Genomic DNA, 21,804 nt, shown 5'->3' on the forward strand with positions numbered 1-21,804 from the left:
CTGGACATATTCAAGCATTTCAGAGATCTGACATTATTCATTCTGGACTGATAATATGTTATAAACAGTTCCAAAAACAGATACAAGTGGGAAGTGCACTATTCTTTTTTTCATCTTAGTCTAGACAGTAACAGGGATCCCGTGGGGCCAAAGATGTTCCACGAACAGGAGGTTTTTACTTTCATGTGATGCAGGCTCAAGCACAAAGGGCAAGTATGATGTGGGATAGTGTTCACTAACATCAACTTCTTGGTGGTTTAAATGAGGCTACAGTAATGTAAAACTCTCAGAGCCAGAATTCACATACCATACTGACACTAATCTATCACAGGATACTGATCACACACATGTACTTGGATAGTGGGAGGAAACCCACGCCAAAACACAGGTGAATCTCAACACTCTGTAACCTAAGCTCACGATTAAACCAGAGAGCCTGGAGCTGTGAGGCGGCAATGCTACCCAGTGTGCCACCATGCTGCTGCTGGATATTTTCCAGAAAAAAACCCTCCAGGTAAGGCCAATCATTAAAGAAAAAAAATGGAAAGGATCCAGGAGCAAAATAAATAACCATATCACCTCTAAACTTGATACACACTGGCATGCTGGTGTGTTATCTTTCCATGTAAGTTTCACAAGCTCAGTAGTTTGCTTCCAAGCCTTTCCAAATCTCCTGCTGAGAGACCTGCCTACTCTCATCAGCAAGCAAAAGCACAGAGTGCATAATTCATGGAGTGTAACCATGCAACTTATGAATAGTTGTAGTGTATGTGTTTAAGCAGTACATACGTTGCGTCTCTGCAACGTGAGTTCATCTGTTTATAGGGATTGAGATCAGAGAGTGACTTTAAAAAATAAAAAACCAAGGTGTGATTAATTTAGGTGCTGAGAAATGCATCTAAAGACTGTTCTTAATAGATGAATCTGAATTTAAAATCATGTTCCATCTTTTATCTGTCTCGTGAATTAATGATCGCACATGTTTACCATATTCCATTCGCAACAAGCAGGGAAAAGAGAAAATGGGTGAATAAAACAACAGAGTAAACATTTGTGCAAACATGTCAATATGCAACTTGTTTGCAAATCTACACATGTAAGCGTTCTGTGTTCACATGACTTGAACCCCTTCCATGTTCTCCCTTCTCTGTCTCTGGCTCATTCTCCATGTTTATGCTGGCTCTGCACATCCTCTTTCTCCCGTGTATCAGCCAGTGGATAAATATTTCATTGGACGTTAAATATAGCCGTGCTTTCACTGAGCCTGAACGAGCTGGGTCTCCTCTCTGGGGCAGAAATTGAGTGGGGAGGAGAGACAGAGGGCACAGAGGTAAAGGAGACCCCCTCTGCCCTTGTAAGCTCTCACTCTTAGCCAAGGTTACTCTTGTCATATATTTACTGTATTGAATGGTCTAGTTCAAGTGTGTGCCTCTCCAGAAGTGGATATAAACTTGTCTGTGTTACTCACAGAGAAAAGTGCTTCCTAAATATACGCTTCTATAGTTCTCTCTTTTATAGATATACTTTCTATTTGGGTGGTATGATGCCCTGTAACGTTACCCTCTCAGTTATATACACAATAAATATGATAAATCAAATACCTAAAATATCAATGTGTGCATTTATATTATTTGTTTTATGAAAAGAAATGCAGTATGGCTCTTCTTTAAGCCCTCTCTAATCATGGCATGAATCAGTCTGATGTGTTTTGAGAGTGTGGGAGGCATTGCCATTTGAGCAGATCAAATGATGAAAACCCGGCCAAATCTGCAGTCCATCAGGGAACTTGGGAAGGCTAAAGGCTCCTGGGTTGCTTGGCATTTGCAAGGAGACGTCATTAAAACACAGTAGTGTGTAATTGGAAACTCTGGTGGTACATTTTTTATCAGCTTTATTGTCAGGATTTTGTGTGCCAAAATATCAATTAATGTTTTTGTAGGGTTCATTCAGGGAGTTTTATTCTGCATTCATCTCTTGTGGTAGCATGACATTTCTCTTCACATCAATACCCTGCACTAGAAAATACTTTGAAGCTCATTTTAGTGATGCACCTCACTTGCTTTTTCTTCAAAAGCAGCCAAGCATCATTAAATATGCATTTACTTTTAGGTTATCTATACGCAATGCATTATAAGCCACTTAGAACTACTGAAACATGCTCAGAAAACCATGAAGGGAAAGGCACATTTTTAGTCCAGACTTCTTACTTTTCAAAAACCTTTTCCTTGGGTTAATCACCAAACCCTTACAGATAAAACACATCAGTACCGAGTTAAGAAAAGTAAGAAAATTTCTCATAGAACACAAATAGTAGACTATTTGAAGAAAGCAGTCCTTGCTGCTTGTCAGTTATTTTATATGAGCTCAGGCAGCCCATACTAGACAGGAAGCAGAGACTAGGCATTAAGTCTAAGATTACAGTGGCTGTATAGATATATTTTACAGAAGCAGTGGCAGAAGGCTGGGGTTTGACCAAATATTCCAGTTTAACCAACTTGAAAAGAAGGAAAACTAGAAACAAGCCAGAGGGAAGATTAGAATGAACATCATCATAGCTTATGTATTATAATAGATTAGATATAGTTATAGATAGATATAAAAGATATATTCTTATCAGTTGTAATGCTAACTTTTTAGTGTATTTGTTTGTAAGAACATCCACAGTAGGAGGTAGGATGAAAATCTCAGGATCCCAAATCTGGAGGTCACCAAAATGCAACATAGAAAACAACTGAATATTCTATATTCCTGGATTTGTTTGAAGAAGTGTAAGAAATGAAAGATGTGATGGAAAAAGTGGATGAAGATATGGTTGGTTAAGAGCGGATGTGATTTTTCATTGTTCCACAAACTCTTTCTATATTTTTGCCCTGATGTAAAGGATATATACAACTCTATACAACTATATGCCATTTTGAAACAATTTATTGCTTAAACTAAATGAATGTAACTTAAACCATGTATACATTACACATTTAACACTGAAATTTGACCCAAAACAAGATTCTACATAGCTCCTCACCTGGATATGTTATGAGTATATGTATATGAGTTTTCATGTTTTTCTTTTTTTAATTTACTTTTGTAAAAAACAAAACAAAAAAACTTTCATTTAAAATTATATTAAATGTTAATGAATACATAATATAATAAATATTTTTTATAATGCCTATCCAGCTGGGTATTCTTAAGATTTCTGAGTCACCGGCTGAAGGATGTCGGTTACAGAACTCAAGGAAGCATCAGCTTGTTATTCAGAATCACTTCTATTCTCTGTGGGAGACATTTTGATGGATCCTCTGGAACTGTATGCATTAGGTAGACTTCTACAGTGTCTGGTTCTGGTGTTAGAAATGCGAACATCAGTTATATTGGCTTTAATTGATAAAGACAGCATTCACGGCACAAGCTTCACAGCTTAATATATCTTGTAGTGTCATTAGGACATAATTGAATAGCCAGGACAGTATAGTCAAACCATTTTAGGGTACCATTGAAGAGTTATAAAAGAATATAATTTTTTATTTTACAACCAAGGAAGACTAGCCAGACATGTTGCTTAATTAAAGCCATTTGCTGATGGCAAGTCACTAAGATACTTTCTGTGCTTAATTGATCGTGAACTTATGTTTCCCTGGGCTTGCATAAAACAGTTAAAATTGTTTTTAAATCCTCTGGAGTGCTAGCCTTTGTCCTAAATGTCAGTTCAGGTTATGCAGACACACTCTGTCCATGCAGAGCTGTCATCATCTGTAGAGGAGTCATTTCAGAGTGCTGAGAGGATTCAATTTACCTTTTCTCGAAAAGGTAAAGTGTCTTACCTTCCATCTCATACTGCCTGGTTCTATTCAGTAATGGCTCTGTTTTCTGGCATTTCTATAAAGAATGAGTTCTCTAATTCCCACTGGAGGGCATTCTGACATTTTCCTTACATGGGTAACCAATTCTCTTCCTGCATTCAGTACTTTCCAGTTTAGCTACACTGGGAAATAAAATGCTGTGCCCAAACCAGAATAATACTTAAAATGTATGTGACAATAGGATACTGTAGCTTGACTGGTATTGTAGGAAAAATATTTAGAGTACTAACAATTTACACTGTGTTAATGGACCATACAGTGCAGCTACTGTATCATTAACTTTGCTGTAACATTTACCTGAAGGAGAAAATGAACATTAGCTGGCTAATTTTTCCAATGTTTGGATATTGTAAACCTTAATAAATATCAAATATTCTAGCTGATCAGGGTAAGTGCAACAAGTTTACACCAGGAACAAAATTGGGCAATGCTATGTAATGTTAGTCTAGCTAGGAAGCTAGTTTGACATTTAGCCTGTTATTTTAATTAAATAACCAGTATAGCTTAGTTTGTTTTTATTTTCCTCCTTAGTCTTCAAGATTTGAATCTCGCTAGTTTCTCACTAGTCTTACTATCATGTTTACTAAGTGGTATCTTCTAAAATTACATCCATCTCCATCCAGCCAGAATTTTGATACTAAACACAAAATGAAAATTTGTCGGAAGATGCTTATTTTACTTTAGCATTAACTTTAGTGATGTTAGCAAGGAGGATGTGAGAGGAGCACTCTATTCTCTTCATGAACATCATTTCCTCAATTACTAAATGCGCTACTCTCAACATCCCTCTCTGTAAGAGCACTTTACATGTCTCTCAAGGCCAGTCCAAAAGGTGCATATTGATGAACTTAATGCTAGCACAGCTCTTAAAATCACTGTTTACTTCAAAACTCCAATTATCACATAAGTGGTTATACCTGTCCAGCAGTCCTTTTTGTAGGGTTTGAAGTGATGTGGTTTCAGCTTTGTCATGTATTCTGTCACTTGAACCTTCAGAAGCTTAAGTGTCTTACTGATGTGTTGGCCTATCACAAGCACAGTACAGTGTCAGTAAATAGACTCTGCAAGTCATTTCAATAGAACTAGATGGACGAACACCAATTTTCAAAAGATATACCCTCAATTGGTGTTTTGATGATGGTTCTAGAGAGTACTCTTTAACAGGTTGCCCAAAAATCTCTCATAAGTGTTCATTTGGGGTGGGAACTGGAGACTGTGAAATCCATAGCATATGACACCATTTGTTACATCCTTGTGCCCTGTAGATGGGGAAATTGTCATCCTGAAAGACAGCCTTGTTTCATCATAGGAAAAACGTGATCAGTCAGAACAACTTTGTATTGATTTGCAGTGACGCTTCACTCTAAGTGGACTTTTGGACCAAAATCCTGCCAGAAAAATACCTCCAACAGCATAACAGACACACGCCATTTTTCCTTTAATTCGTCATCTCTCTGTTAGGCAAATATTGGCTCAGATAACACTATTTGGAAATGTTGTCTATGTAAAGATTAAAAAAACAGGCTCAACAATGGGGTGGTGGGATGTTGATATTGATATTTTAATCCATTTCCTATTAACCTTATATTTTGTCGAACATCCACCATCCAAGTCAGAGTAAATGAGTTGTTACTATGGAAACAATAATATGCACATTTAATATAACCCTGTGATTTGAATTATATCCAGCACTACTGTCAGAGCTGCTGTTATAAAAAGAATCATCAACACCAACTGATAATTGTTCATCATTCCAATCTGGTTATATTCTGACACACACACACACAAAAGAACGTGCTTGTTATTGGCCACAGAATATCTTTCAGATCTATAGCCTACTTGAGATTTCTCTGATGGATGCAGTGTGTGCTTAGATTGCAGACATGTCTCAGAAGATGTTTCAGGAGACTGCCCTTAGGGGCCTGTCCATCTGATTGGTGAAGGACAAGTTGGGCTGTGACTGTTTGACAGATGTTTGTGTCTACTGCTATTCCAAGCTGTCAATGCAGCCAAATCCTCGCAGCCCACCACCCTGCTGGCAAGAAGCACACTCACTTTTAAGCATCTGCCCCCTCACTAACCTCCATTTGTCTCTGACAGAGGATGTTGTGATGAATGTGATGGAGTTAAGGGGAAGGTGTTGACAAAACCAATCCTATCTGTGACCTCTCCAGCCTGGTAGTACCACCTTTTCTCTTTTTGCCAGATGTTTGGCTGTAAAACTGTATGATTACAGAGCCAGCAATGAAAAAAAAAACCTTCCTTTTAGTGATTGCGTTCCAAATGACTAACTTGCTCATTAAAAGAATGGAAAAGAACCTGAAGTATTACTTTACAATATAATTTCCATCAGTCATGGATTTGTCTCCAAAGAACCCCAAACTCACACTTCTCAGTACTCTTTTGGGGAAAAAAAGCAGGAATGGCTGTGGGGAGTGGTGGATGATGGGTAAAGACAGTATCCTCAGCAGTCTGTTTGATGGGCTTGGCTGTAAACAGTGTGAAAGAACTCTCCCCAGAGATCAGCCACAGCCTGAGCACACTAATGAGCAGGGTGATTACAGGCAGGGCATTCAGAAAGCTGCTACAAATGTAAATGTACATCCCAGTTCCTGTGCTGATTGAGTGACTTTGTGCATTTCTTTTTCCAAAAGGGTGCATAATGCACTTTTCATTATTATATTTGCTGCATATATTTATCTAGATAGTATATTCTACAGTTAAATAAATATCTGCACCAATTCCTAACTACAGTAGGTTCATAAGTTTCAATTGCTGTCTATCACTTATGCTTTATACTTAATATTGAATATATCTTTGGAATCAATCTCTATTGAAACAAGATAATTAGCTTGTATTTATTTTGCACCAGATCAATTTTAATCTGTTTAATCTGTATGTATGTATGGAAGCAGTCTGGCCTGGCTTTTTCATGCACTTTAGGGAATAATTCACTCTTTCTGTATAGCACTATCAATGTAGTACATGTCATATTTCTCAGCATAGAATACTGTTTCATATTTTTACTTGCTCCCATTTTTATATGATAGTATTCTACAGGGGAGTTGTATGACATTGATTTCTTTACTAAATTGCCTTTTGGGCTACTTTTAAAGTGACCAGGATGAATAAAGTATTAAGGGAATAACTACAGGGATAATTCTGTCACTGAGTAGATACTGAACAATTATCTCATCAGCACCTGAGCAATTACTGAAGCTGTTTTTACACACTACTGAGCAACATTAGTGGAAGGTCAAAGCATTACAGTGAGTGGTAAACAGAACATGTTTTCAATCCTGCATACTTCATATTGCGGTTGGTAGGGGTCACCAATCAAAAAAATCTGGTTTCTGTTCAGCTTACTTTCAGTCTAGTTTATTTTTAATAAATTGTCAACAGTGGCTACCATGCTGGTGAAGGTTTGGTTAATATTCCCCAAATGCTCTCGTTCAAACTTGCTTAGTACATCTATAAATATGTTTAGAAAAAGAAAACAAACCATTAATATTTCTTGAAGATGTAATAAAGTACATGAACAGCTGTTATCAATGTTGTAGGTTTCAAAGCTGTAATAGTTCTGGCTGTAATTCAAGTGATTCACATTCAAATAGGATTTCTATTGATGTTCTCATCCTAATAGGTTACCCTTCCTATAGAAATAACTCATAATGTCTTTCAAATATTGTGAGGCAGAAAAAAGAGAGGTTAGTGAGATTGTTTGTAGCTAAATAATAACAGGAATCTAACTTGTTTCATTGTCTCAACTAGAAACAGCTAAAAGCATGTCATTCATTGATAAATAAAAATTGGTGGTATCACTGTGGTATAAGAGTAATAAAACCCGTCACAGTATGGCATCACCTCACAGTAGTTTATTGTTGTTGTGTTCATATAATTGATGAGTGTATAATTGTATATTCAGAGCTAAATCCTTTGACAAATCATTTGTCATGGAAGCTAAGGATGTGGTATAGCAATATAGGAACAAACGAACAGTTCGACTGTAGTCACAGCATGTTACAGTATAATGTAACAATGTGTAATGAAATTGTGAACTGTATGAGGCGGACATAAAATTGATGGTAGCCACCTTCCATGCTATACGTGCAAATAGTCCTGTGATTTATGTGAAAACTATGAAATGTACTAAAGGTTAAAAAATCACTAGCTTTGACAGCTATGTGAAGAGTATGACTAGTAGTTTGTGCTGATGTGCAAAAATCAATTAAGAAAAGAAATAATAAACTTATCAGTGTTCTGACATAAAAGGTTGCTGATTGCTAATAGCTTCTCTGAATCCCTGAGCATCGATTACAGTGTTCATTAATTCGTTAAACACCTCCCCTGTCCCTCAAGAGCACCCATATTGATGCAATTATTATTGATGGTTTGTAATTTTAATTTGATGCACAGTGATGTTTATTGCATGTTTCTGCTCTCTTAGCCTGCAGATGGTCCCTTTTTATGAGCATCTTAATCAAATCTGGTGGTGAAATATCTGGTTCATGAGTGGCCCTGGGTCACACAGTAAACACAGCTGATTGCTGATCAACTGCCTTGTCAGTAGTAGTATTCTGGGCTAGTTTTAAAGAGCACTCTAGAGGATAAAAATGACAATAATAATCTTAGAAGAGGTAGAATTTTCTTCTTTCACAATGAAACATTTGATGCAGTAGGCTTCTGATCAATACTTTCCAGATGATTTATATCCTGCTATAACCCCCAGAATGTTTACGGTGAGCTAGATGACAAGATAAAACTCTAGCTGATGCCTCCTAATGGCACAGCTGAATTATGTACATAAAACTTCTTGGATCTATTTTTGGTGCATGAGCGTCAGTGCCGGTCTTAATTTGCATAAAAATTCTATACGGCAGTAGTCTCTGTATCCCTGTCTGCTCATGTTCTCATCTTAACACCATTCTGATCCATTAGAGTCTTGAAGCAGCTAATCTTCTGACCTGAAGTTCATCAATCAATGAGAAAAACAGATTGATTTGACCACAACACTGCAAATGCCTGCCCTTATTTGAGCTGCAGATTTTTCTCCCATTGTCACATGCAGTGACAGCTGGTCATTATTTTAGATGGGAGCTAAAATCTCCCTTTCGGCTCTTTTAATTTATTTATTTATTTTTTAAATACAAAAAAACGTTGTTTTTCTTGTGTGGCCCTGTCAAACTCTCGGATAATTCTATTCATGTGGGTCCCCACCAAGATATAAAAACATGGCAGGCATAGTGTTCATGCCTGCTGGGTTCAGGTCATGTTTCTGCAGAATAATAAACTTAAATAAAAAGTTTTCAAGCAAAAAAAAACAAAAAAAAAAAACAACACTTCTATTAACATCTCTGTTATCTGTAATTTTGTGTGTTTAGACAATATATGTTTACTCTAGTCTCAGTTTTTCCATTCATAGGGTATGAATTAATAGGGTAACTAATTGACCTTATTTTTCTTCATTACAGACTGAAAAATATCAGGGAATGTTCCAGTCTGTGTAATCACCTGACACGACTGTCACTCACAGGCTACAGCCTGGGATAGAAAGAAATCAGCCGGCTTTTCTTTTCTTTGTATTTTACTTATGACAAATGGTGGCGTTTTATGACAATTGTTAACAGTATCTGATGTGGATGCAAAAATGGGAGTGTATGTTGATGTGATTTATCTTTAAAGCCAGCCCTGCTAGCCCATTCAAACCAGCCAGCCCTGGTAACATTAAGATAACCGATCCAGTCTGCTGGCATTAATAGCACAATACTCCACTGTCATGTCACTGCTGCCATGTTTTTTGTGTATTACGGCATTTGTTGATGGATATGTTTCTAAATTGTGTGTGTGAGTGCGCGCATGCATTAATGCAGTGTGCATGTCATTCGGCTGAGTTTGGCAGCTGTATAACTGCTTATGTAAACATAAGCAGGTATTGCTATGGGTACATTATGCTAGCATTTTAGAATAAGACAAGCACAGCTGGATCAGTGCATGTTATTAGCACATGCAAAATGAAACACAATAACTATTTTAGACAATGTTGCTCTACGCTTCATATTGATTCATTGTGATTTAAGCTTGGGGAATTGAGTTTAGCCAACCATGTATTACACTAATTAAATGATAATAAGCAGTCAATATATTGTTTCCTCATGGCATATGCTATGCTGTACACCACTTGAGTACTGTCATGTGGTGAACGTGTGTATTTAACTACCAACAGATAGTTGTTTCTCATTAAGTGTTCTCCGTCTGGTCTATTGTCTGTGGCACTGTATTATTAACCTTGCCACTGTACAATACATGTTGGACAATCTTGTTTGCTCAATGACTCAATTAAAAACCGAGGATGTATTATGAAATTCATTGTACTTGAAAATTGTGACTCAACTCATTTAATGCCATAACATAGAACATATTTTTCCGATTGGAAATTGCCAGTCTGGAAATTGTATTTTATGATGTATTTTATAGCTAAGTAAAATTTTTATTCATTACTTTCTGCTTGTCTCTTTATCATGAAGTCGCACCTACAACCCCAACTGTCCGCTCAGAGTTCTTCAAACCTTGTCAAGACAGCCAAGAGTTGGCCTTCTGCCTGAACGAAGGAGAATGCTTTATCATCGAGACAGTGGCAGGGGTGCACAGACACTGCAGGTAAGACTCTTTTACTCACAGGTGAGACTATTTTTGGGGTTGCTTCATTCGTTGCACATGCTGCTGCTACATGTTGCTGCAACAATCCTTATATAGGATTCAGGGTTTTCTTAGTTATTTCACTAATACATATCCACAAACAAAACCAAATAAGCTTTTGATCAGTTAACAGCATGTGTGGTAGGCAGTAGCAATCTGTGTATTTCAGGTCAAGCCAGTCCAGACAGTCTATACAGGAAAAAAATCGATAATCGTATCAGATAATATGCACTATTTCCTTTCAGTGCTGGAATCGGTGAAGAATTCCAACTCCCATACTGCTCCCATCTACAAACTACTAACAGCAACAGAGACACATTGTCTCTCTCTCTCTATGTATATACACCCACACCAAACACCACTCCAATCATTTAGTGTTTCCTGATGTGCCTTATTCACAATGTGACTTTGCCCTTGTCCTTTAGTTTCAAGTTTTCTGTTTTTTTTTCTAGTCTGTTCTGTTTGCAGATCGTCTGACCTTTGCTTGTTTTTGACCACTATTTTTGATCCATGTTTCCGGATTGTTTGCTACCTGCATGTTTAATAAAGGCATGGCACTACTCGCCAATTCATTGGATGCAGCAGGTAGGCTTGAGTGGCAGCAGGCACTTGCTTCTCAAGACTGGTTAGTAGGAGTCAACATCAACAACAGCTGATCCAGCTCGATGCTAGACTCACACAGCTAAGCAGCATGCTGCCATCGCAGCCAGCTCCACAGGCAACACCCACTTATCAAGCTCTCCCACTCATTGCACACCCAGAAATACACCGGTGATCCAGCCCTGTGGAAGGGTTTCTTGTTACCTGTATTATACCGAGCAGGAGGGAATTTCTGAGAAACTAAAAACTTACTCACAGTAATTGCACTGTGAACAATGATCATTTGGTCTCAAGAAAGTGAGCCTGTTCCATCTTTTGAATGCTTCATTGAATGCTTTCATCAACTGTTTGCACACTGCTCAAAGGCAATAAAAGAATTCAGGGAAAGGCTCCATGACATCAAGCAGGGCAACCAGAACTTCTCTGATTATGGTCTAGAGTTCAGGGCACTGACTGCCAGTGGTAGATGGCTAGTAGAACAAGCCAAAATTAAAGGCAGTGTACCAGCAAGGATTATGTCTGGATATCTTAATGGAGCTTGTTTGCCATGACAACCAGGCCACACTAAATTCATTCATTGACCTGTCTGTCTGCCTCTGTCAGCTTCTGAAATGGTGAGACACATAACCCTCTGAAGAAAAGCCTTCCTCTAACCCAAGCATCATAGCGCCTATACAAATAAGACACTCAGAAGGATAGTATCATAGCACACCCAAATACAAAACCTCAATAGAGGACCAACTGGAGGTGGCTTCAGAAAAGTCAGCACCCTCCACCAAGTTCCCCATCATGCTTGGTTTTTCCTAGATAAGCATTTACAACCCATAGATCTCCTCAGTGAATATATAAAGTATCCACTTTTTCACTTTTCCCCTCACTATCATGTTGCACTGTTTCCATCATACCTAGAGAGGCAAACATATTCACCAAGCTGGACTAGCTAAGTGCAGATAAACTCATCCATAACAGAGAGAGCGATGAATTGAAAACAGCCTTTAGCAACACCTCTGGCCACCTCGAAAATTGTGCCATGGCATATGGCCTCTTCAGTGCACCTTCAGTATAACTGAATGATCTGTGATTTGAGTTGTGAATGTGAAAGTTCATCTACACAGATGAAATATGATGATATAGTAATCCATTCCCCATCTTAAGAGACTCACATAAACTATGTCAAACAAGTGCTTCAAAGACTGCTACAGAACCAGCTGTACATAAATGAAGAAAAATGTGAATTTCACCACTGTAAAATTTTATTCCTGGGATGTTATCAGCACAGAGGGGGTGCTTATTGAGACAAACAAGGTAACCACTGCCAGAGAATGACCCATACCCATCACAGCAATAGACCTTCAGAGATTTCATGGCCTACAAATTTTTATCAATGATTCATCAGCATCTTCAGTGTCACTGCACCACACGCTACCCTACTGGAAAAGGGAAACAAGAAATTAAATTGGAACAAACCTTCTCTTACTGAAAAAAGGCATTTACACTGCCCCAATTCTAAATCACCCAAGCCCTTCAGACAGTTCATCAAGGAGATCAACACCTCAGAACCAAGCATTGGGGCTGTGCTCTCTGATTGATTTGGAGACAAACCCAAACATCATCACATTGCCTTCTATTCCTGGAAATAATTGTCAGCTGAAAGGAACTGTGACAATGGTCATCGATAACTACTTGCTGTTTAAGTGACATTGGAGGAATGTCGCCACTGGCAGAAGGCAAACAGCATTTTATCATCTATACCAACCAGAAAAATCATGAGTATATCAAGACTGCTAAGCATCTCAAGTCTTGCTAAGCAAGATGAATGTAACCCAATCACAAGATTATCCTATGCAATGGGTCCTGCCACCAGTGAAACATGTATGCACCCAACATATTGTGAGACAAAACTCATAACCCTGGCTTATCCCTGCCATCAAACATCCACAGGTTCACAAAACCCACAAGCTCCTCCATAATAACTACTTGTGGCTGAGCTTGCTTAACAAGTTCATCTCAAGCCCCCAGAACCCTATTGGCAGGTAAACTTATTCCTCAGCCCATTTCTCAGTGACCATGGTTACATTGATTCTGTGACAGATCTTCCCATTTCCCAAGGAAACACAGTCTTAATAGTTATCCTTGACTGCTTCTCTAAATCTCTGTGTCTCATTCCACTACCCAAACCACCATCTGCATTTGCAACTACCAAACTCATTCAACACATTCAGATATTTGGTATCACTGAGGACCTTGTCAGTAACAAAGGGACATAATCCATGTCTCAAGTTTGGTCCAGTGGTCTCCTGTTGACCAGGCCAACCAAGAAAATCTGCAATCAAGTGGAACAGGAAAGCCAATAAGGTTTTACCCTTAAGGTTTCTTAGGACTTTTTGTGCTATTAACCAGGAGGAAACTGATCTCAGTTTCTTCCTAGGGCTGAGAACACCCAGAACTGCCCCCAACACTCTGCCACACATCTGACCTATTTCAGTGAATCTGTGTATTTCTGAGTATCTGTGTATACATATTACCATCTAAAACCTCTTGCCATGGAATCCTACCAGAATGGAATCACCAGCTGTGCATAAATGGTTTGAACAGTCACCAGAACACTCAGACAATCGAGCAAGCAGCACAAACAGATTAAAACTCCAAGCTCAAATTAGGAACTCCAACTCCTAGATTAGCCCCAAACTACAAACATGGCTGCCTCAAACTCCAGCTCACAAGTCCATCTCAGAGTCAATAGACATGGCCTCATGAGCTCCGGTTCTCCGCTACACACACCTGGACTTAATCACCAGTCATGACTCACTTATAAAAGCACACACCAAACACCATACCAACAGAATATGCAGTACTGTTTTTATTCCTTACACGCCGTTGTTATTACAATATCGTTGCTATTGCTTTTTGGTTGTGGGATTTTGTTTTCCTAGTCTCTTTTATTTGCTGAGCTGCCTGACCATTGCACATTTTTATGACCATTGTTTTTGTCCCATGTTTCTGAATTGTTTGCTACCTGCACATTGTTTACTAAATGCATGTTGTTACTGCAACCACTTCTGCCACATGACACATTACATATGGTTTGATATCCCATGGGGAATGCAAAATAATTTTTTTAAACCCAGCATTTAATATATAAATTTGCTTTTTAAATCTGATTTTTTTTCCCCCTCAAAGTTCAGTGACCTATTTTCTGATTCTCATGACTCACACTTTTCACATAGATGTGTTAACTGATTGTATATAAAATACATAATTTCACACATTTACAGATCTGGGTGGTTATATTTGCCATAGATCAAAAAAACCTGAATGTGTCTGACAGTATAAAGTTTTATTTTTTACAGTGGGTGTTACTGGAAATTGTGGAAACACTGAGATGTGAATAACAGACACACGCTTTAGCTGAAAACTGAATTCTAAAATCTGGGGGTAAAAAATGTGATCTCTTTGATTGTAACCACAGTTGTTGGTTCCAGCATTTCGGAAACTACTGATAACTGCACATTTTCACACAAAACGGTATCTAGATTTTACTCAGAACGGACAAAAATCATCCTGTGTGTGGAGGGTCTGCAGGCTGAAACACCTTGTTGATAAGAGAGGTCAGAGGAGAATGAACAGACTAGTCTTGGCTGACAGGAAGTCTGTAGTAACTCTGAAGCTATTAGCTCAGACTCACTGAAACTAGAATGTTGAAGACTAGAAAAACCCAGGTGATTTTTTTCCCCTAATCTTCAATTGTACAGTTTGTTTGAGCCTTTGCCAATGATAGTCTCAGATTCCTGTTCTTGGCTGACAGGAGTGGTTTCCAATGTTGTCTTCTGCTGTTGTAGCCCATCCACCTCAAGGTTCGATGTTTTGGGCATGCTGAGATACTTCTTTGCTCACCACAGCGGTAAAGAGTGATCATATGAGCTGTGATAGCTATCTCAGCAGCTCTAACGAATCTAACCATTTTCCTCTGACCTCTCTTATCAACAAGGTGTTTCCACTCACAGAACTGTCACTCACTCAGTGCTTTTTTTTCCTGTGTAAACTCTAGAGAATGTTGCATGTGAAAATCCCAAGAGATCAGCAGTTTTTGAAATACTCATTGCAGCCCATCTGGCACAAACCACCATGTCGCAGGAAAAGTCACAGAGATCATACTTTTTCCTGTTTATTTTTTTATTATTTTTTTTTATGTGAGCATAAACTGAAGCTCTCGACCTGTATATGCACGAGTTTGTGTATTGTGCTGCTGCCATATGAATGGCTACTTGGATAACTGCATAAATTAGCAGGTATACAGGTGTTCCTGCTAAAGTGGACAGTGAGTGAATGTTAAACGCTACAACGTAATGTTTCCCTGTGCATTAATTTTCTTTAGCAGAGAAGCTTATTGGTCCAGGAAGTTCAGATAGGAGCCTACAGAGCACAGTTACCTGACATAAAAGAAGGAAACTGTGCCATAAGATGAGTTATTAGCTGTTCTATGATAACCTTTTTGTGTGCACATGAGATGGGAGTTTGAAAAGCCAGAATTTCAGCTTTTGTATTAGAATGTGTAATTATGGTCAGAGTTTCCTCACTGGAGGGACTGTGGAGTAATACCTGAGGAGCTGAATGCTGCCAGCTCTTTCAGAAATGACTGACTCTACTCTAAAGAATAATTACTGGTTTCTTTGACTGCTCTGAAATGCTCTTGCATTAGCAATGAAGCAATTACTTCATCTAGCTCATCTAGATTGGATATGCTATAAATCCAAATGTGATAGCAGTTTATAAATTTTCAACTGTCCATGCACCTATACTCATTCACACCTACAGGCAATTTAGCATAGCAAATCCACCTACCGGCATCATTTTGGAAGGTGGGAGAAAACCAGGGAACCCAGAGAAAACCCACATGAATGCACTTGGTTTAATTTTTAGCAAGCTCTTACACAATTATATGAGTTATAGTTCCCACATAAATGGACTAAAAACATGCTGTTGGTATGATAAAGGTTCATGTACAGACGCTTTGTGGTTCCTCTGTAACATGACAAGCTGAATTTTCTTGTCAACTTGTTAATGTCAAGAGAGAAAAAGAAGCTGGTGAGGAAATGACTATATATATATATATATATATATATATAAATAATAACAAAATAATCAACCAAGATGTTAATTGAAACATATAGGAAAATAAACTGACTGACTTCACAAATATCTTCTCAGACACTGGGCTTTTTCAGCTCAGACACACTCAGCTATAGATGCTAGATGTTGCTAATTGTTATCTATTTTTCTACAGTATTTTGGTACTGGTAAATTGTCCAAGGCACAAAAAAATTAAGGATCGTACTGTAGGTAGGCAGGAAGATGGTGAGGTTACAAGTCATTAGCAACCCAGTGTACCTATTTAAGGTATTTTATGCTACATTAATTTAAAATCACTCAACTAGTAAAGAGAAAACTTGGACCAGTCCAGTGTGGTCTTTTTTCGCCTGATAAACATATGGCTTCAATACCCAAGAAAATGTCTTGTCAAAATTATAAAAGATAAATTATGAAATAATAATAATAATAATAATAATAATAATAATAATAATAATAATAATAATAATAATAATAATAATAATAATAATAAATAAATAAAGATGCTCATTCATTTAATCTATATGAGGCATCGTTTTGTATTCTCAGCCCCATTTATACTGACAGACGGGAATATTGCTTCTCATCAAATAATGACACTTCTCAAGGAAACTCAAACTAGCCAGTGCCATCTTAGGCCCTTAAGTACCAACCTCAACCAGTTAATATGCACTTAAACCCTTTCAAAAGGCACACATTTACAGTACTTTAGCTGTCACTCACATTCGTGTGCTTGATTTTTTTATTCTTATTTAAATCTAATGTGATATTAAGTGTTGTCTCTAACCAATCCATTATAGCATAGGAGTTCTACAGAATATTGCAATATTGTGGTCTAATCTTTAAAAAAAAAATTTAATGCCGCATTAAGAGAGGGTATTCCAATTTTAGCTCATGAGTTGATGAGGAAGAGTTTTACTTACCTTTGCCACTTTTTTTTTGAAAGGAGGATAGACTGCAATTTAAAAGCACTCTTCAGCATATTAGTTCATGTTACTATTTTAGTTTATGCCTGCTTTGGTTCATAATAGGGTACAAACTGTTACATTCAAAACAGCTTGGGTTTAAATGAATGTCGCACATTTTTAAATATAATTACCTTGCCACTATTTAATGTTATTACATTTCTGGGGAAACGTGTGCATGTATTGACGGTGAAGGAGAACATTTATGGATGGGGAAAGAGGGAAAGACAGTGAAAGAGGGAAAAAGAGAGGAAGCAGTGCTTCATGAATGAATAAATGCTTCTCTGTCACAGAAAATATCACAAGGAAGGATTTCTCAGCAGCAGTGATGCCAAATGATTGAGAAAGAGGTGTAAAATGACCAGGCAAGATCCAGGAGGCCAAGGCAGGGGGATTAACAAGATCTGATATGACAAAATAAATCACATTCATGATGAGGACATTCGCTTTTTAAACTCTTTGTCCATTCCCGCAGGAGTGGCCTGTGAGTAAATTATCACTTGGCTGTCAGATCACGACAGGCTGTGTTAATCCCAGTTGCAGACTCCTCTTATCTCATTTTTCCTCAGAGGATGAACTAGACATGTCTGTATCCTATGAGCCATGCATAACCTCCTGAAAGAAGGCAACCTCTTGTATGTAAAATTTGCATGGTTGTAAAGGGTAGAATAAGCTTTTAGAATTGCTCATTACAGACAATGAATATTAATATGATTAGTTATGCACAATTGTAAATGAATGTTAATCAGAGTAGCCGATTATGAATGCAAATATCTTTTCAAACCCAGCCGATTGTATTCTTCCTTGACGGAGACCTACAACAAAATGTCTACTATAGCAAAACCTCAACAATCCAAAGCAATACATCATAGCCTATCTCACTATAATACTACATACTGCCATGCTACTGAGAATCTGCGGTTTTGAGTCCACTGTATACGGGAATGGCAGAAGTGTGTCTGCAAGTCTTGTCCTTTCTCTGGGCTGCTGAGATTGTGTGGGGGGAAGAACATCTGTGGACAATTCATTCTGTGTGTATAAGTGGATTACCTACACAGTAGACACCAGAGAGCAGACCTGTGTGATTGAAACATGGATGTTTAAACACAGACACGTTTCCGCCTATTTAGATAAACAAGGGATTCCATGTCAAGAGCGCTATACTGCAAATGAGTGTGTAGAGGCAGACGGTGATTGTTCTTCCAGAAAACTGATCCTCTTCCTAACGTCAGAACAGGAACCAGCTCAAGAAAGTGAGAGAGAGAGAGAGAGATAGAGAGAGAGAGAGAAAGCACAGAAAGCCAAGGTGTACCGAGTTACTTTGCGTTATTGAACTGTACTGTCACAAGCCATTAGATACTAAATTGTTAAACTGTTCTTGAGCTATTTCTTTGTTATACACAGGCAATGTTATTTATGTCTCTGTTTCGCCGTTGTTGCTGCTGGTGCTGTTGTTGTTGCGTGGCAGCCATGATGGCAGATGGAGTGCTCTTTGAATTGGATTTGAATGGACTGGATAGGAGTGAGAGAGAAAAGGATAGAAAAAGACAGAGCAAAGGAGGGAGTGGGTGCTGCTCTTTCTCCATCTTGACTGAGGCAAGTTGTCAGGCAGAGGGCTTGACGTAATTAATCATACTAAGTGTGCTAACACTGAAAGAAAGGTTGAATAAATGTCCAGTAATCACATCATCCTGGCATTCTGGGGTGAGGACTTTAAAAGCTGTTCCATGACTCTGAAGAAGGATTAGAGCTAACACTTTGTGGTAACACTTTCTCTAACACTTCTAAGTATTAACCTGATAGCTGTATGTGAGATACTCTAAGGTGATAAGTGTTAGCTTTTGTAAAATTAAAATAAAAAGAGCCGAAGTAACAATACTTTATAAGTCAGAACAACAACACACTGAAAGGGAAGGCATACTAGGAGCTATTGAGCTGGTCAGCGTGTGAAGCACTACAGAACTGATTACAGAAATTATAAAGAAGGTTAGCTTATTTTTCCTGAAAAGCGAACATGATCTCTCGACTCATACATCGGCAGTTGTGAAGTGAGCTGGAGAGCCATGTCAAGTTCAAGACACTAACTGCTATCTGTTCCAAAGGTCAGTAGATTGTTGCTAGGCTCTTTTTTATATATATTAACATTGTTAAAGCAGTCTAAAAGTGTGAACACTAAAAAGAAAAGAATAAAGAAAATAGGAATGAGTTATTAATGAAATGCTTTTGTTTATTCTTTAGTTATATGCCACCATAGGAAAATATTTATTGTTTATTGCATAGCCCTTTTGCAAACTTAAAAAATCTATATGAATGGAAACATCAAACATCATACTGGTCATCAAAACAAAATAATGCTTATTCCTTTTTTTATTCAGCTCTTCCTCTTTCACTTATAACTGGCTTGGATTTATTTGCTAGGTTTTTTTTCTATTGCAACAACTGTCAAAAATAAAGTAGAATTATAATTGAACAGTTTGCCCTCCATTATTCATATTGTATGTTACCACATCTTATTGCATTGGAGCTAAATCATATTATACAGGATTGCTGGGAGTATGAATTTCATCTTTCATAAATTACATTGTTGTCACATAAAGATCTGCATTATATAAGTCTCAGAAGACTGATACACCCTACTGTTCATATAACCTCAGGATCAACCAAGGGCACAGGAATCATCATATCCTTTTTTATAGCCCTCTGAAGTCAAATTGGAGGCCGGTGAGATATCCTTATACTGTATAGCTCATTTTCTCTTGTTTATGATGATTGAACTTGAACGGCTTATCTACTTTACATATGAATCTTATGCAAGATGTGTGATGTATATGTCACTGACGTATTTGGTTTCAACAGACAAGGATTTTGCATCCATACCATGCAGTCTTATTCGTTTAATGTTTAAAGTTTAGCTTGAATTTCATTGCCATGGGGCAGTACTACAGTAAATCAACTCTTAATTTTTAAATCAACCAAGAGCTACAGGCAACATCTAATGAAATGTTAGGCTTGGGAATGGAGATGTTAGTGATGTCTTTACTTTTCCAAATAGCTTTAATCATATTAGTATTTAAAAGTAATAAAGAAATGTAAATCCAGCTTTAAAAGCCTATGAAGGTTAAAACATAATTAATCCCTAATTAGACCACACAACATTTTATTAACATTTGAATTCACTTAACAGTTCAGATCTGGACTCGATACCTTGCTGCTCAGTGGTAAGAATAAAGTTAAAAAATATTGCTATTAACTTAAGATTTTAATTATGACTTGTCTAATTGTTGAGACTTGTGTTATTGCTCAGAGGAAGGTCATTTGAGAATTAAAAACTTGAGGATGAGCGTTGACATTGTTAACTTAATATATGTAATTCAATGAGCCATTAACACTCTCATCATCTCAGTGCCTGTGGTAATTAGTAAAAAAAATAAACAATTACCATATAAATGACAAAACTGAAGCCATAGATCATGTTGTTCACTCATTCAGAGCACATACACACACAGATCCCAATTTCAGCTTTTAGACCACCCAATTTGCAGGTCAGCAAAAGTATAGGAACAGATAGTATTATAGTAAATAACACATATGTATATACATTTTTTATATGTAACTTTTTTGGGATTGCCTTTCCCCACACAAAGTTCCACTTTGTAATAATTTCCATTTTCCTGAGAGGTTCAAGCTATCCAATTGTTTTTTTTTTCTAATCTGACACCCATAACAGAGGAAGGCAGTGAGTACGAAAGAGGAGAGGAAATAGGAAGAGTGGAGAGATGCAAAACACTTTTTGACATGGCATGCCTTTTAAGTCAGAAGGTTTGATGTGCTAATGACATGCAAATGTATGCAAATGAGCACGCCTTTGCCCAGATTCAGGCGGAATGTGTTAAGAAGAGTTGCCATCTCAGGGAAAGTGTGTGTTTGCTATAAATAATTCGAAATTAATAGGAAGTTGTGGCACTAAACTGCATGGACAAAACTATTGTAAAGGATAACAGGAGGAGGGAAGGGGAGTAAAGATAGCCTCCTCACATACAGATTCATCTCATTCTGTCACTCGATTTATTCTGATTATTTCCATTTCATTTCCATTTCTCTTGCTTCTGGTTCTCATGTGAGTGGTCACGATTACAGGTCACTTGTGTTCATGAGTCTTAATTTTCGTATTGGTGTCGAGGTCTGACAAAGACTTATCTGCCTGATATAACTCAGTGGGAATGCATCATTGTATTAACTCGTGATGTCGTGATGCACATTGCTCATGTGTATCTGATCAGCGTCTGTGACCTGATTAGTGTCTCCCTCTATAGAGCACAAGCACTTAGGTGTGAAACTGCACATCAGGCTTCACCCAGATTTGACTTGTTTCCTCATCTCTTCTCACAAAGCATCAAATCAATATGCTAAAAACAGAGGAGAGAGGATGTAGGACAAACTTATTTCCCTCATTATAGCACATGATTGTTGTTTTCATAAAAAGCCAATGCCATGCTACTGTCAGCTCCCAGAGATTTCTGCTAAGAAAGTGTTAGGCTCCTACCTGCACTATATGG

General features: G+C 37.7%; 1 protein-coding gene across 2 annotated transcripts in view; it reads left to right on the plus strand.

The window, feature by feature from the left end:
- nrg3b (neuregulin 3b) overlaps positions 1–21,804 on the plus strand; it is a 127,563-nt gene that overhangs the window by 67,783 nt on the left and 37,976 nt on the right. For both annotated transcript variants that reach the window (XM_058405435.1, XM_058405436.1), the window contains exon 2: positions 10,385–10,517. In XM_058405435.1, coding sequence (XP_058261418.1) covers positions 10,385–10,517 — 133 coding nt within the window. The remainder of the gene's footprint in view (positions 1–10,384; positions 10,518–21,804) is intronic.

The sequence above is a fragment of the Hemibagrus wyckioides genome, linkage group LG13 (genome assembly GCF_019097595.1).
Source record: "Hemibagrus wyckioides isolate EC202008001 linkage group LG13, SWU_Hwy_1.0, whole genome shotgun sequence".
Lineage (NCBI taxonomy): Eukaryota > Metazoa > Chordata > Actinopteri > Siluriformes > Bagridae > Hemibagrus > Hemibagrus wyckioides.